A 17892-nucleotide genomic window follows, 5' to 3' on the forward strand; every position below is an offset into this window, starting at 1 on the left:
TACTCATTGATTGTGGATCAAAATGCAGATGTCTATCATACAGGAAGGGCTGTCAGTCACGGAGTAGGACCACCCACTGGACTCCTAAGCATAGAAAGAACAAAAGGGTTAAAGAGGACCTGTCACCACAAAATGCAATGCAATCTGAAAGCACCATGGGGAGGAACTGTGCAGATTGCCATCAATCACTGATAACTAGTGTTTAGGAAATTTCGTTTGAAATACTATGGCTCTCAGACTATGGAGACACTAAAACAAGATTTTTTTTGTTTAAAAAATGCTTTTATTGTGTTAAATGTAAAAAAAAAAAAAATTGACATATTAGGTATCGCCGCATCTGTAACAACCTGCTCTATAAAAATACCACATGACCTAACCCCTCAGATGACCACCTTAAAAAAGATAAAATAAAAGCAATTTTTTGTCACCTTACATCACAAAAGGTGTAATAGCAAGCGATTAAAAATTCATATGCACTCCAAAATAGTGCCAATCAAACCGTCATCTCATCCCACAAAAATGATACCCTTTGTTTCAAAAATGATATTATTTGTAAAACTTAAATAAATGTAAAAAATTATACATATTAGGTCTATAAAAATATTGCAAGATCTAACCCCTCAGGTGAACACCGTTAAAAAAAAACGGTCTAAAAAAAGCTATTTTTTGTCACTTTATATCACAGAAAGTGTAATACCAAGCAATCAAAAAGTCATATGCACCCTAAAATAGTACCAATCAAACCGTCATCTCATACCGAAAAAAATTAGCCCCTACATAAGACACCCAAAAAATAAAAAAACTATGGCTTTCAAAATATGGAGACACACATTTTGTTTTTATTTTTTAAATGCTTTATTATGTAAAACTGAAACAAATCAACAAAAAAAAAAAATGGTATTGTCGCATCCATAACAACATGCTCTAGAAAAATAACACATTATCTAACCTGTCAGATGAACATTGTAAATAATAAAAAATAAAATCTGTGCCAAAACAGCTTGCCTCACAAAAAAGTGTAATATATAGCAACTAAAAATCATATATACCCTAAAATAGTACCAACAAAACTGCCACATTATACCGTAGTTTCCAAAATGGGGACTTTTTGTGGAGTTTATACTCTAGGGGTGAATCAGGGGGTCTTCAAATATGACATGGCAACTAAAAATTATCCCAGTGAAATCTGCCCTCCAAAAACCTTATGGGGTTCCCTTCCTTCTGCGCCCTGCTGTGTGCGCGTACAGCAGTTTATGACCACATATGGGGTGTTTCTGTAAACGACAGAATCAGCTAAATAAATATTGAGTTTTGTTTGGCTGTTAACCCTTGCTTTGTTACTGGAAAAAAATTGATTACATTGAAAATCTGCCAAAACGTTTTAGAAATTTCATCTACATTTTCCTTTAACTCTTGTGGAACACCTAAAGGGTTACCAAAGTTTGTAAAATCAGTTTTGAATACCTTAAAGGGTGTATTTTCCAAGATGGGGTCATTTGTTGGGAGTTTGTACTCTAGGGGTGCATCAGGGGGTCTTAAAATGTGACATGGCAGCTTAAAATTATCCAAGTGAAATCTGCCTTCCAAAAATTATATGATGTTCCTTTCCTTCTGCGCCCTGCCGTGTGTGCGTACAGCAGTTTATGACCACATATGGGGTGTTTCTGTAAACTACATAATCAGGGAAATAAATATTGAGTTTTGTTTGGCTGTTAACCCTTGCTTTGTTACTGGAAAAAATCGATTAAATAAAAAATCTGCCAATAAGATTCTGAAATCTAATCTACAGTTACCTTTAATTCTTGTGAAACACTTAAAGGGTTAACAAAGTTTGTAAAATCAATTTTGAATACCTTGAGGGTCACTTTTTGGGAGTTTCTACTGTAGGGGTGCATCAGGGGGTCTTCAAATGTGACATGGCAACTTAAAATTATCCCAGTGAAATCTGCCTTCCAAAAACCATATGGTGTTCCTTTCCTTCTGCACCCTGCCGTGTGCCTTTACAGCAGTTTACGGCCACGTATAGGGTGTTTCTGTAAACTACATAATCAGGGCGATAAATATTGAGTTTTGTTTGGCTGTTAACTCTTGCTTTGTTACTGGAAAAAATGGATTAAAATGGAAAATTTGCAAAAAAAGTGAAATTCTGAAATTTCATCTACACTTTCCTTTAATTCTTGTGGAACATCTAAAGGGTTAATAAAGTTTGTAAAATCTGTTTTGAATACCTTGAGGGGTGTAATTATTATTATTATGTAAGCCTCACAAAGTGACTTGAGACCTGAACTGGTCCTTAAAAAGTGGGTTTTGGAAATTTTCTGAAAAATTTTAAGATTTGCTTTAAACTTCTAAGCCTTCTAACGTCCCAAAAATAGAAAATGTAATTTACAAAATGATCCAAACATGAAGTAGACATATGGGAAATGTAAAGTGATAACTATTTTAGGAGGTATCACAATCTGTTTTAAAAGCAGAGAAATAGAAATTTTGAAAATTGAGAATTTAAAAAAAAAATGAGTTTTTTTATAAATAAAAATTAAATATTTTGACTCAAATTTTCCACTGTAAATACTGTGAAGTACAATACGTGACGAGAAAACTGTCTCAGAATGACTTGGATAAGTAAAAGTGTTTTAAAGTTATCACCACATAAAGTGACAGATTTGCAAAATTAGGCTAGGTCCTGAAGGGGATAAATGGCTGGGTCCTGAAGTCGTTAAAGTTTAATTTCAACTCGTGGTATCCCATACATTTTAATGCTGTACAGCATTAAAATAAAGCTTTGAGCGAATCGACTTTGGATCTTGGATCTGAAGGTCTATTCGCTCATCCCTACTGATAACACTTTCCTCCTGTACCTATAGTTTTTCACAGAGCTGCAAAAAAGCAAATATATAAATTACAGGTTTACTTAATCTTTCCCCACAAAAATATATATCAATCTGCTCCGCATCTCCTGATTGCAATGCATTTTGTGGTGACAGATCCTCTTTAAATAAATTAGAAAAATGTAAAAAATAAAAATAAAAAATTAAAGCCATGCTGAATATTTTGATATATATATCTATATATCTATATCTATATATACAGTACAGACCAAAAGTTTGGACACACCTTCTCATTCAAAGAGTTTTCTTAGAAAATTGTAGATTCACACTGAAGGCATTAAAACTATGAATTAACACATGTGGAATTATATACATAACAGAAAAGTGTGAAACAACTTAAAATATATCATATTCTAGGTTCTTCAAAGTAGCCACCTTTTGCTTTGATTACTGCTTTGCACACTCTTGGCATTCTCTTGATGAGCTTAAAGAGGTAGTCACCTGAAATGGTTTTCCCTTCACAGGTGTGCCCTGTCAGGTTTAATAAGTGGGATTTCTTGCCTTATAAATGGGGTTAGGACCATCAGTTGCGTTGAGGAGAAGTCAGGTGGATAGACAGCTGATAGTCCTATTGAATAGACTGTTAGAATTTGGATTATGGCAAGAAAAAAGCAGCTAAGTAAAGAAAAACGATTGGCCATCATTACTTTAAGAAATGAAGGTCAGTCAGTCAGTCCGAAAAATTGGGAAAACTTTGAAAGTAAGGGCTATTTGACCATGAAGGAGAGTGATGGGGTGCTGTGCCAGATGACCTGGCCTCCACAGTCACCGGACCTGAACGCAATAGAGATGGTTTGGGGTGAGCTGGACCGCAGAGTGAAGGCAAAAAGGCCAACAAGTGCTAAGCATCTCTGGGAACTCCTTCAAGACTGTTGGAAGACCATTTCAGGTGACTACCTCTTGAAGCTCATCAAGAGAATGCCAAGAGTGTGCAAAGCAGTAATCTAAGCAAAAGGTGGCTACTTTGAAGAACCTAGAATATGACATATTTTCAGTTGTTTCACACTTTTTTGTTATGTATATAATTAGACATGTGTTAATTCATAGTTTTGATGCCTTCAGTGTGAATCTACAATTTCCATAGTCATGAAAATAAAGAAAACTGAATGAGAAGGTGTGTCCAAACTTTTGGTCTGTACTGTATAAACTTTTGGTCTGTACTGTATATATACTCTATAAAATGCCACCTGCAGATCAGACTCCATGATCAACGTGGCAGGTTCACTTGCTTAATGATGGCAATCTTTTTTGCAAAATATTTGGTAGATGATATAACATTTTTGACTTTCATCGTGCATACATCTGTAAATTCAAAGTGTTTCTATTTTTTACATTAAATCAATTCCAAAAGATTCTACTCTGCTATTCCAGATATCTCTTCTCTGTCATAGAAGTCGCTGAGTACTGGAGCAATCAATCATTTTTGAATAGGCTGATTAAAAACAATTGAGCTACTAAAAATGTGATCATGATCATGAAGTGCCTCAACTGCATATTGATGTGATTATACGAAGCTGGAGTTGGTTGCATGAAAACAAAGAAACTGTTGTGATCTGAATTATGGCGTAACTTTAGCAGCATGACTGATCATTTATGAAGAATTACAAACTTTTCTGTTTTAAAATCCACAGCAATGACTAGGTTGAAATGCTCGACGTTGGGTGGACCATGCCATAATTTGCATATTTTAATGCCAATGATCAAACTGAATCTATGGTACGGCAATTATGTTTTCAGACCAGGTGTTAAATATTCAATGGCATTCAGTAGTGTTGATCCCGAATATTCAAATTGCTAATTTTTATTGCGAATATTGGCACTTCCAGAATTCACGAATATTTAGAATATAGTGATATATATTCATAATTTCGAATATTCAAGATTTTTTTAAAATCAGGACACATGATCCCTTCCTACTTCTAGCTTGTGGGCCAATGAGAAGGCTACAATATCTTTTACTTTAGGAGTAGTGCTGATTGCGAATTTTCATAATGAGAATTTTCATAATGCTAATTTTTGTAATGAGTGAAAAACTCAGATCCGATGGTATATTCTAACCCCCCAGGCGTTCCCATGGGGACGCTTGTCGGGTAGGAGTATGCCAAAGTGGAACAACTGTACAGATGCTTTTTCAAAGACTAATATTCTAAAAAATGAATATATTTGTTTTTTAGAATATTCGTAATATTCTAAAACAAGAATATATAGCAATATAGCGAATATAAAAAAAAACAAATGTAGAACAATCTGGCTAATATAGTGCTATAATCTTTTTTTTAATAGTTTTAAATTTTTTCCAAACTGAACTTCAGAGGGATCATGTGTACTAATAAAAAAAAATATTATCTTGAATATTCGCTATATTGCTATATATTCTTGTTTTAGAATATTACGAATATTCTAAAAAACAAATATAGAGCACTATATCGAATATATTTATTTTTTCGAATATTCGTATTTTTTTCCATCTGAAGTCATGATTCCCCCTGCTTAAGATTACGAATATTCTAAAAAACTAATATATATCAATATAGCGAATATTCTAAAAAAAAACTAATATAGAGCAATTTAGCTAATATAGTACTATCATCTTCTTTGTCTAATAGTTGTAATTTTTTTCGCATCTGAAGAAATATTATAGCACTATATTAGCTAAATTGTTCTACATTATTTTTTTTTCGAATATTAGCTATATTGCTATATATTCTTGTTTTAGAATATTAAGAATATTCTAAAAAACGAATATATTAGTGTTTTTTAGAATATTCGTCTTTTTAAAAAAAAATCGGTACAGTTGTTCTACTTTGGCATACTCCTCCCCAACAATCGTCCCCGTCACCATGGGAACGTCTGGGGGTTAGAATATACTTTCGTATCTGAGTTTTACGATCTCATTGATACTCATTACGGAAATTTGCATTATGAAAATTCGCTATCAACACTACTCCTAACGAATATTCAAATTCGTGAATATTAGACGAACAGTCGAATAGATATTGCGAATTCGAAAATGACCCCTGCAGCTCATCACTAGTATTTCAGTTGTTATAGGCATAATTTTTTCATATAAAAGCTCTTGAATTACTTCCCCAAGCTTCACTGTTGACTCCATGAAGCTACTCTGGTGAAAACTTATGGCATTAGAGGATAAGACTGCTTTAATCATAGGGCAAGCAGGGCAGTTGAAGCAGGCACCCTATAGTGTCAATTGTAGTAAAGAAGTCCAGTTTGAGCCCAGTAGGTACAATCTCTGGAGGGCATCTGTGGAGTAGGAGTGGTTGAGCTTAATTTCTATAATGTTCAGGAAAGGAGAGGGTCAACTCATGACTTTTTTGCACTGAGCCCACCATTTAACAGATCAAAATCATTCTGGTGCACTATACCCGTAATACACATAAATGCCTATGTGTTGAAGGGCATACTCATGCTTGTAAGTCAGCGACCCAGTCATTGCCTTCCCCTGGCACTGCTACTGCCGGGTGGTGACCCTGATTTATTCCACAAATGCCATGCAGTGTCAGACTGGGATTTCTTGTGCCCACCAGAGGATATTATTCTTGAGGCCCAACTCTTATATCATCAATAAAGTCTTATTTAAATCACATAGTTAGTCTCTAGTGGCAAGTAATTATCTCCAAAGGAAGCTCCAAATGTTTTTTCTCCTGAATATTTGGTGCCCATGATGTTATTAGAGCATGGGGCCACTAGAGGATCCTCTGGTCCTCTGGTGGCCCATTCCAACCCTGATGCCATGTGACTTTGGTGACTAAACTTGTAAGTTGTTATGTGTTGCCTCACTGTGACTGTGTTGCTGTGTCCACTGGCTGCACTTTCCCGAGCGTACAGCCTGCAGGTTGCCTTCTGTGTAGGTTGGTTGCTTGGTGCTGCGTGCTGGCGACGGTTCGGTGGTGTGCACAATCCCTGTACTTTTCCCTCCTCTTGGCAGTATGATCTCCCAGAGGGTATTTCTGGACAGTTGCTATTGACAGCGTCCAGTACTGCAGTTTTTGGTGCTGCGGTTTCTGTTACCTCTGACCTGCTTGTAGTACCTCCCGTTTGGTTCTGTAAGGGTTAAGTCCCCTCTGATATTCAGAGGGTGTGTCCTTAGAGGTGCTCTCATTAATTGGCTTTTTCAGCCTGTGAGCATGGAGTCTTATGGTCAATTTTGCTTGTTCTATTCCTGGTTATGATGTGTTCGCCCCTTGCTACTGACCCTTGGGTTCCCTGCTTCCGTTCATGTCTGTTCATGTTTCTGTGTGGTATTCCTGGTTCTGCATTGATGTTTCTGTTTGGTTACTAGGTTATGTCCTTGCCTGTTCTTGTTTGTATCTGAATCTGTCCTTAGCTTAGCAAAGCTGTATCTGCGCCTGAGCGCCTAGCAGAGTGTATCTGCGTCTGTTCCTGTCTGTCCATGCCTGTTCTGCTTATGTCTGTGGCAGTCTTTACTGATCCTAGTGTTCTGTTCTGTCTGTCTTGCAGTGCCTCACTGCTCCTGCCTGCGGAAGTGGGTCCCTGTGTTCCCCAGAGGGGGAATGCCCAGTCTGTTTATGCCATGTCTGTCTATGTCTGGTTTCTGTTCTTGCTATGCCTGGTTTATGTTATTACCTGTATTCTGAATTGCCTTCCCCCGTATTTGCCTGCTCAATGTACTGCTGGTTCCTTTGGTACCTTCTGGTTCCGGTTCCTTCTGCCACTGGCTTGTTTATGCTCTGGAGTCGCCCCTGGCAACTACCGATGGTTAGTCTATCCTCACCATCAGCGGCTCTAGTGAAGTCTGGGTATTTGCTTAGCTACGCCCCTCCAGAGTATGGCTAGTCAGTGGCACAGTGGGTTACTCCCGCTGCTCGGTGGCAGTACATTGGGGTTTCCTGTTTATTTCATTGTCCCTAGTATTTCGGTTGTGTCTGACGTCCCGGAAGCATAAGACTTAAAGGGATATTCTCATCTGGGACTTGCACATATTTTGAGAGCAGGGCCTGGTCTTGTGGCTGTTGTGAATGGAGAGGTGGCCACACAAGCACATATCTATGGGAGTTCCTAAAAATAGCCAACTCCCATAGAACTGAACGCAGAGAACCACTGATGCTCATGCACCTTTTCATTCACATAAAATGCAAGATGGGGCCCGGTTCTCAAAAGTCCTGTCAATATGCCATAAGTGGAGTCCTGTACAGGTACTTATCACCTAGTAGCCAAATAAATGGGGCCCATAGCAGCCATATTGTCTACCTCTATGACACATACAGCATTAGAGGTGACTTAGTCTTACTAAAAAATAAGCCTAACTTTATCAAAGGCTGAGGAATCAGCTCTTGGAGAACAAGTTGTATGTTAGATGTGGAGCTCTACTTTAGTCATTCTAGAAGAAAGGGCAGTGTAGCAATATAAAGCTGCTATTTTATGAAAAGCTCCTTCAGCGACTTCATTTGAAAATAAATTTCATGTAAATAAATTGCAATTACGGGGTATTAATGGAATGCATTTCTCTTCTTGACGCTTTATATTTTATGGTGTCTTTAAGAAATGCATGTGAAAAGCATACTTAAAGTAGATTTGACCTTCACGAAAAGCAGGCATTTTATAGATTGATTCTAAATTATTATAACCACATATATTTTTATTAGCATTTTCTTCTCATCGTCATGCAGCTTGTCAAGTCACTAAGAATTGGTGACATCACCATAGCATACAGTAAGTGCCTGAACTGATTTTAAGTGTCAAAATGTACTAATGGTAGATAATATGTGAACGGGAAGGGAGACCTTTCATGGTTGTGTTATTTTTCTGTAATTTAAGTGCAATTTGTCTGTGGTGTTGGAAAATGTTCAAATATGCAAGCAAGCTCGTTCTGCTTTTGTGGTTCACTTGCCATGATAGATAAATAAAATTTATGACAGATGTCTTTGTATATGGATCTAAAACATTTTCTATTATAAAATGCATGACATGATACATGGTAGCCATATCTGTGTAATTCATCCATGCATTTAGTTTTCCTGGATATACAGGGCATACATAGCTATGCAAGTCTTTGTGAAGCCATATGATTATATCCACTGCAGCAACACTAACTGCTCATCCATTAATATTAAGTTTTTTTTTGTTTCAACATTACTGTATGTACTTCTTAGTTTCTTAATATGTGTTAATAGTGTTTTTATGATATTATGTTCCTAGACACAAAGTTAAAAGATAATTTCCGGGCTACTTGCAGCAGCATCCAGAGGGAGCATAGGAGATTTCAGTGTGCAAGCATGCCATAAGTTTCTAGCTCCCTCTAGTGGTCCCAGATAGCTGGGATTTTTTATCATTTTGTTTTATGGGGGGTTTTATTAAAGGGGTATTCAAGTAGAAAAAGAAATAACAAACTAGCTTATACTCAACTCGCAGATCCCCAGTGCTGCTTTCTGGTGCATTGGTCCCTGCTACTCTTCACTTCCTGCTGACATCTGGACGCAGCAGGAAATGGCTGTGAATGCCGCTCAGGCAATCACTGGCTCAGGAGGGTCATCTCTGCAGCCAGTCATTGACTGAACACCATTCCTGTCGTTTCCTGCCATGTTGAGACAGGATCGATAAGCGGGTACCCATGTACTGTCGGGAAATTGCTAAGGTGAGTATAAGCTACTTTGTTTTTAACTATTACACAGGCATCCCATTATATCATTTTGCACTAAAATACCCTGTTAAATCCTGTATGCCAAGTTTCTGGTTTAGATAAGTACCAAACTTTTGCATAAGCCCTCTTCCACATGGCACTTGCCACCTTTCCAATATAGGCATCACCTGGGAGGGAGCGGGACCTATTTGGCCAAACAATTTCAATTTTACTTGCATAAGATACATAATAATATAATATAATAAATAACAATAATTTATGCCCAAAATCTGGCATTGATTTACATTTCTAACTCATGTTGCTCCCGAGATGCACCAAATTACTAAGAGTGTGCCTCTTAAAAAATCTTATACCAATGCATTTCTTATTAAGACTATTTGAAGCTTTGTATTAGAATGCTCCAACCACTATAAAATAGATTAGTGAATGTCCCATATCATTGCAGAATTTTTGATTTATTTAGATTAAAATACAAAGAAATTACTCTGCCTTATTAGAAAATTTTGCATTCCTGCAGCCTCTCTACAATCGCAAAAATACACAAAAAGCTCCTATATTTCCCGCACCTACGCTCACCAATTACTATCAATTGGAAAACGAGTTATTGGAGTACCGTAATTTTATGGCATTTCTGTAAATTGTTGTGAACCTTTACCTTAAATAAAAATGCAAGCAAACATAAAATATATGGCTAGAGCAGGCCACCTAGCAATGACTGGAAACATTTATTTTCTGCTCACTTTCTTCTAATATTTTTTATATGTTTTAATTTGCTTTTGTCTCTTTGCATCATATCGATAACTGGAGAGGGATATTCCAAGCAACAGCAGAAATGATGCCAACAAAGTGAGGGTTAATATTCTCCTATGTCCACAAATCAAGTGCATAACTACATCCACCATGAGACTGGAGCTGATTCTAGGTACATTTTTGGGAAAATGCTGTAAAATAAATGAATTGACAAATGATAAAACATATGCTCAACCGTATGGGTGAACTTAAAAAACCTTTTCTTGGCACGTTATCATATAGGAGAGATTCATAAAATATAGTGCAGGGGAAAATGGAAGTGGCCTTCATTCACATGGCCCCCGACAATTTCAAAATGGCCCCCGAAAAATGAGAATTGGAATCTTGGCTTGTACTAGTTTTGATAAATGGCCGTTTAGTACTTTATGATATTGCTTGCTTAATTCACCAGTAATACAATACACTTAATAAATAAAATAAAACGTTTTTCACCTTTTGAGGCCAGACGAACGCAGCTGATTTTAGTCTCCTGTAAAAACAATATAGAGACAATATTACAAAATATTCAATTGTATTTCTCAATGTACATGTTTTATTGGTTTTATTGGCTATTTGTTGTCTTTGTTTTGTCTGTTCATGCTACACTTTCGCATGTATATAGACATACATTTTCTTCTTTTTTTTTTTCAATCTAGTTCTAAGAATTTTATAAGAAACCTTGCCTTCTGCTAATTCAATTGCTTGACTAATTATTTTGGTAACTACAGCCTTCGGCAATTTATTCTATGGGTAGTTTCACACATTCCAGATATATATATATATTTTTTTTGCCAAAACCACAAGTGGCTTTAAAAGGCTTCAGAAGGTGGAAGTGGTTTCAAAAGGTATAAGAAATATTGAGGAAGCACTTACACCTCTTACTGCTGGATCCACTTCTGACTTTGGCTAAAATAAAAATTGCATTGGCGCCTTTCCTAAAAAGCCACGTTTGCATCCATCCTTAGGGCTCATGCACATAAACGTATTTCTTGTTCGTTTCAGTTTTTTTACGGCCCATATGCGGAACTATTCATTTCAATGGGGCCGCAATAAAAATGGAAATGACTCTGTGTGCATTCCGTATCCATATGTCCACAAGTCCATTGCACAAAAAAATAGAACATGTCCTATGTATAGGAACATACAAAAACTTTTGTCAGTGGAGTCCCGAGACCCCCACTAATTTCTCGCCTCGCTGCGGGAGGGGAAGCAAGACGTACTCAATAGAAAGTCGATACCTTTCCGTGCAGTGATAAAAGAAAGTGCGATATGCAAGCTCTTCTCTCTCCTCATTTATCCCAGCACTCAAACCCCCACTGATTAATACCTTTGATGTCTCTATGACAGATCTAAAGTTTTACGAAAACTCAATGACCCTTTAAAAGCATTTGTGTGTGAAACCACTTTTAGGGTATGTTCAGACGGGTCGAATTTGCAAATTGCTAATTAAAATGTATTACACTACATGATCGATGGCGGGAATCTGATGATTGCACTTGGATTTCCACTGTGGATATGTAAGATTAGCCCCACTGTCACAGTGGGATTCATCCTCATCTGGTGCCAAAAATAAACTGGGTAAATTTCACATGCATGTGAAGTGTGTTGTGGAAACCATATTCATGTGCATAAAATCTGTGTCAGTCAGATTAGTGGTGTTCTGCAGTTCTGAAACCCTGATCTTGAAAATGAGCAGGTGCTGGTCAATGTAATACTGTATTACTGGCTATATACAGTAGACTATGATCAAGTAAGAAGTTAATGTTGATGTAATGTAGATCTACTACTCTATGGGCAGCATGCGGCAGTACTATTTGGGACTCCACGTTTGGACTTGTGTATACTCTAATATATTATCCTCAGAAAGTATTTTTTTTTTATGATCCTACTCCTGTGTTCCCTGTTTCCAGGAGAGGAGATGGCTACACACTCATATTCTGGTATAGGAGAAAAGCTAAGCATGCTATAATAGGCTGCTTCCATACCCCCTAGATTGTAATGAAGAGCGATTATTCTGCTCCATCAGAGGGATCATTGGAGTGTATGAGAAATACACTATGGGGGTCATTTACAAACAGATATTCGCTACCTTTTGTTGTACATCTGTCGCAGATTTTAGCTCATGCCAGGTCTAAAAAATGTGGGTGTGGCGTGAGCATGGAAGGGTAGGCGCAGAAAATGGTCTAAATCTACGCCAGCAAGGGAGCTCTACATAAATTCTGCACATCCACCGCCAGCTAAAACGACAGTCTTAATAAATGACCCCCTATGTTCTTTATAGAGCGCTGCCACAGAATCTAATGTGTGGCAGCTTCTGTTCAGTCAAGAGGACAGAAGCTGCTGCACAATGCATCCGCCTCCCCCGATCTCCACCGATCTCCACCGGGTTTTAGCACATCCAGATGCTGCGGTCACGTTTGACTGTGGCCTATGAAGAGTTAAGTGTCTGCCATGGACATTAGTGCCATCACTGCCAGCTCTGCTCGTGAGCGAGTGTAATTTTTAAATGCCCGGGCTCCGACGTACCGCAAATTTACGTTGGGCAGTCGGAAAAGGGTTAAAAAAAAATTATGAAAAAGGTATGAAATGTCTTCTGATTCACAGTAGTTCCATTCAAAATCAGCCCACCATTTCTATCTATGCCTTGACCCCTCATTCTACATTCTTAGCTTTGCTAAATCACTCTGCTCTACTGTTTTCTGTTTCTAAATGACTTTCTCAATAAAAATGATTTTATGCTAAAAGTACCTTAAATAGCTAGATTTCAAGTGCTTCTCTTTGAAAAGGGTCAGTTTTAAATTTCTTCCCCAAATCCATCACTGTAGGCCACAGTTCTCATCAATTTACATGCTTTCAACCAGGCTTGAGAATGCCTTGCACTCCATTAAAAAAGGGTGTCCTTGAACCAGAGCACACCTCTTTATCTTTTCTTTGTATGGAAGTAAATATACCTGCTCCATCAAGCTGTAATATGTGCTTTTCAGCACATTTTATTACTGTATTTACCACTGTCTCATACTTTGTACTAAAGCTACATGTAGCGTTCACTACCACAAAGTGGGAAACATAAAAGGGATGTGTTATTTTATTATATCCCTTACTAGTTCATGTTCTCAGACAATATATTATAATAACACACAATATGTCCTCCTATACCATCTTTGGCTGTGTTCTTGACCTTCAAGAGAACTTGCTTTACATTGTATGCATGATATATAGACAGCATATACTGTATAAAATGAAACCTCATGTAATATGATGAAACTGAAAATTTGTTGCAGAAAATCTAGCCTGGATGAAAGGGTGGTCTTCCCCAGGAAGTGACCGTTTTAAAAGGTTTCACCATGTATGACATGAACAAAGTGGAAATTGAGTATGTACCGTAACAATGAAAGAATGTAAAGCAGAAAAAGATGGTCCCTGTTCTAGGGACAGTAGGGCATCCTTCTTTCCTTTGACCATACCCATTAGATATCTGTAAAGAATAAATCAAGGCAACTGGACGTACTGTAGATTTCTTGAAAACGTTTCACTCGTTCTTCCAACAAACTTTCTCAATTCTGTGTGATTGTACAAAAAATTCTGGGAATAAATATGTAACTGAATCCACATCTGGTAATTAGACCCAGCATTGGGTCAATGGTGTTGATTCCATTATCCTAATTGGAGTCAGTAGGTGATAAAGACTTCCCAGAAAAAGGTGTCAAGACAGCATTGTATGTGGCAGACAATAGATGTCTAACCCCCCCCCCCCCCACCACCACCACCTCTATTCAAGCTTGGCTTCTCCATTTTTGGATTCAGTTACATATTTATTCCCAGAATTTTTTGTACAATCACTCAGAATTGAGAAAGCTCGTTGGAAGAACGAGTGAAACGTTTTCAAGAAATCTACAGTACGTCCAGTTGCCTTGATTTATTCTTTACAGATATATACCATGACCTGGATAAATGAGAACCTTCACAGACATACCCATTAGATGGAAATAAGTTATTGGCTGAACAATTGTTGAAACAACTGTCCTCTTGTGAATGATAGTTACGCTAAAGCAACCATATACATTAGTCTATATCTGTCAGTCTGTATAAAATGGTCCTAATGCAGGCTCTCAGCAAAGAAGGCAGGATTGATCCTAGAGGCAATTTCACTGCTTTGATCGCAACATTAATGCACATAGGATAGAGCTATCTAAGTTTACACCACACATGAGTAGATGGTGCTAGGACAACCTGACCTTAGGCCACATAGCAGAAGTAGAAGCTTTCCTACAGTGTGTATACCTTGAAACAAAGTGAATATTGTGCAGCATTTTTATATAAAGTATATATGTACCCCATTGGCAGTGCTCAAAGCTTGGAAATAAATGCTGTAACTCTTCACTGGTGAAAGAGGTGGGTTCCAATACCCATTGTAGGTCCTGTTGTCTCCAACAGTAAAAGGCTGTGAAGATGCCAACTGTGTCGGCTTCAGCTCTGCCGCAAAGTAATGGGAGGACTCCGTAACTGAGGCGTTTCGGTAACTGACTGGTACTGGAAAGCATCCATTGCCATCTGCCGCCCTTCCCGACCTCTGCATCCGTTCCTCTTTTACCACTAGCTGGTATACACTGTAAGATAAGAACCATAAAAAAGATAAGCCATTAAATAAGAGATGAAAGGGATAGCAAAGTGCAGATATAACAGGGCTCATTAACTGTCATTAGATTATTAGGATATGTGTCGCTTGGACTGATATCTGGAGAAAATATGAAAGGCCAGCTGCTCATCAGAGATTGATGAGAGTGTCTTATTGTGTGCTTACTTAGCTAGAAATGGTTTATGGCTGTCCACACACTGAAAAACTGAGGCCGTTCTGAGGACAAGAACAGTATAATTTTACTGAGATAGAAAATTATAGACTCAAGTGTTAGTACTTGAAGTATACAGTATAAAGGGAAGTATAGATGTATAGAAAGTATAGAATAGGAGGGAGCACTTCCTGAGACTTTCATAGTTTTTTATGGGATATATATATATATATATATATATATATATATATATATACACTGTGTATATATATATATATATATATATATATATATATATGTATATAATAATGGAAGAACGGGCAGCACTCCAAAAGTAAAAAAGTAAAAAAAAACATGTGGAAAAAGTGATGTTTCAGCTCAGCAATAGAGCCTTTCTCGCTTTTGACACATGGGTGAATATAAGTTTTTTTTTACTTTTTTCACTTTTGCAGTGCTGCCCATTCTTCCATTATTGTATTTTGGGGCTATGCTGGTCCACTTGTGGGCATTGCACCCTCACCTCCATTGAGACTGTGCTGCCGCTTTTTTAAAATTATATACCGGTATATATATATATATATATATATATATATATATATATGGTAGTAAGGTCAACAGAAATGTGTATGGTAAAGTCCTTGAAGGGGTGTATATCCCACCCAGGTTCCTCAACTGGGTGAGGTAAATGAAATCCAGAAAGTTAAAATGGTCTCAGCAATGTGTAGGTTGCTCAGACAGTATTGTTAAGTTTATGGGCTGGGTTTTATTGGACTAGGGAAAGTAGGCTTGGTAGAGGGACCTCCCCAGTCCAACCCATTCCGGGGCAGGTTTCCCCCTAGCCTGAGGGATCCCCAGCTGGGGTTTGCCTGTATTGCCGGAGTGTAATGAAAAATAAAGCATCATTTGGACTTTAACCCTGTGGTCTGCAAGAGAATCTGTCACGGCCATCCTGCTTGAGAGAGCAATCCCTTACAATATATATATATATATATATATTACACAACACCTTTCAAGCTGTTAATCTATAGGATTTAATGATCATCTTGTCCAGATTCCTTTTTCTAAAGGTTAATGGAAGACAAATGTAAGTTGTAGCTTGATACTAGCTATCACTTCCTCCAATGGTCACGTAGACCATAGTCCAGGCAGTTCCTACTACTCTGTCTATGGCAGTTCTTATATGGCTATGCGACTAGTTGCGGATTTGTAGTCAACTCCAGCTTCCAAAGAAAAAAATCTTCTGTGTTATTAATACTGTATAATTTAATTTTACTACAGTAAATTTTGTTGTTACTAGTCATTATACATGAGCTGGAGTCAGAGCATGGAAAAACAGAGGAGTCGAATTCGGAAGTTTGGCTTACCGACTTCACAGCCCGGGGGAAAAGTCCTGCTGTGGAGCAAATGTACGTTGGGTTTGACTAGAGTTATAAAGTGGATAGATGAATAGTTTACCTTACAGGAGCCCCCCGAGATTGTGCTGGTTTCAACCAAACTGTAATTGTGGTTTCCGTTTCATTCAGAGGGGCTTCAGCTTCTGAATCCATAAGAGAGGGAGCTGTAAAAGAACCGTTACAGATAGAATTAGTTAGAAAAGTAGAGATTATGCAAAGAACAAAAACTGGGCAAAAACAGGGAAAATAGATCAAGGAAAAGTCAGAGAGGAACCTGCAATTTTTGTAGCAATGCGGGTTGTGACAGGTGGTCCAAAGCCTTTGCTAGTGCTGGCTCTTAAGGTAAATGAGTAGGTCGAACCAGGATATAACCCAACAAACAGATGATGAGTCTCATTGCGCAGTTTGAAGATTCGACCTTTTTGATTTGCCAGCTCCGCATTTGGATCTAGAGAGCCTACAGCCTTGTAGGAGATCTGGGGAGAGAAGATGCATGAAAGCAGGTATGGTTACAGCACATGGATCTGCGGGGTATGGAATGAACATGTCTGATGATGGCTTTTTTGTATACAAGCAGTCAACATATTTAATTGTAGGAGAAGTATAGAAGAACTGTTGGCAATGGCCACTCGCCTGGTACCTCATACATGGAGATGACACCATTTGTTTCATTGGGAGCTTTCCATTGTAGGTAAATCTTCTCCTCAAAAGGACCCCCCTGTATGGACTCCAAAGGAATGGGACCAGGCACTGAAGCAAGAGAAAAGTATGCTTTAAATGTCCATAGTAATTACACATCTATGGATGTTTTCAGTATGCACTTTACAAATATCTACATATATATTACATATGCCACAGTATAGAGATGTAACAGTCAAAAAAAGATTTGTATTATGACTACTACTTACCATCCTCCTCGGTGTGCACTACAACCTCCCCACTCTCCATTCTCCCTTCAGGGTTGCTAAGTGCAAGTCGCAGGTACACAGCGGTGTGTGGCCGTAGGCCCCGCAAGGTGTAGTGACTTGAAGTCAGAATCAGCTCTTCAGTTTCCACCCGTTCTTCTCCTAATTGGTAGCTATAGTGTAGCGTTAAATTATAGGTGTGACATCGAGTTACAGTATAGCCAAAAGGTTCCCATTGGAGGGTCAGCTGTCGAGCCCGGATATCCACCAGTTCCACATTTTGAGGTCCATGCACAGGCTCTGTGGATAGAACATATTTCCCATTTATGAGTTTCAAACAAATGGAAAATATTTTAAAGTACCACTTACATGCCTTTAAAAATTAGATTCGGAATCAGCATTTCTTTAGAAAAAATTCAGACGACTTTTGATTACAAATGAAAGAGAGAGATAAAGACAAACAGACAGAAAGATAGATGGATAGATAGATAGACAGATACATATGAGATA

The 17892-nt window shown here is 37.9% G+C and overlaps 1 protein-coding gene across 1 annotated transcript in view; it reads right to left on the reverse strand.

Moving 5' to 3' along the window:
* Nucleotides 1-17892, reverse strand: part of PTPRT (protein tyrosine phosphatase receptor type T) — a 374586-nt gene that overhangs the window by 88409 nt on the left and 268285 nt on the right. Inside the window, exons 8-13 of the mRNA XM_044296567.1 lie at nt 17386-17682; nt 17118-17227; nt 16752-16953; nt 16539-16641; nt 14630-14903; nt 10750-10786 (exon numbers count right to left, since the gene is read on the reverse strand). Of these exons, the coding sequence (XP_044152502.1) occupies nt 10750-10786; nt 14630-14903; nt 16539-16641; nt 16752-16953; nt 17118-17227; nt 17386-17682 (1023 nt within the window). The remainder of the gene's footprint in view (nt 1-10749; nt 10787-14629; nt 14904-16538; nt 16642-16751; nt 16954-17117; nt 17228-17385; nt 17683-17892) is intronic.

The sequence above is a fragment of the Bufo gargarizans genome, chromosome 6 (assembly GCF_014858855.1).
Source record: "Bufo gargarizans isolate SCDJY-AF-19 chromosome 6, ASM1485885v1, whole genome shotgun sequence".
In the NCBI taxonomy this organism is placed as follows: Eukaryota; Metazoa; Chordata; class Amphibia; order Anura; family Bufonidae; genus Bufo; species Bufo gargarizans.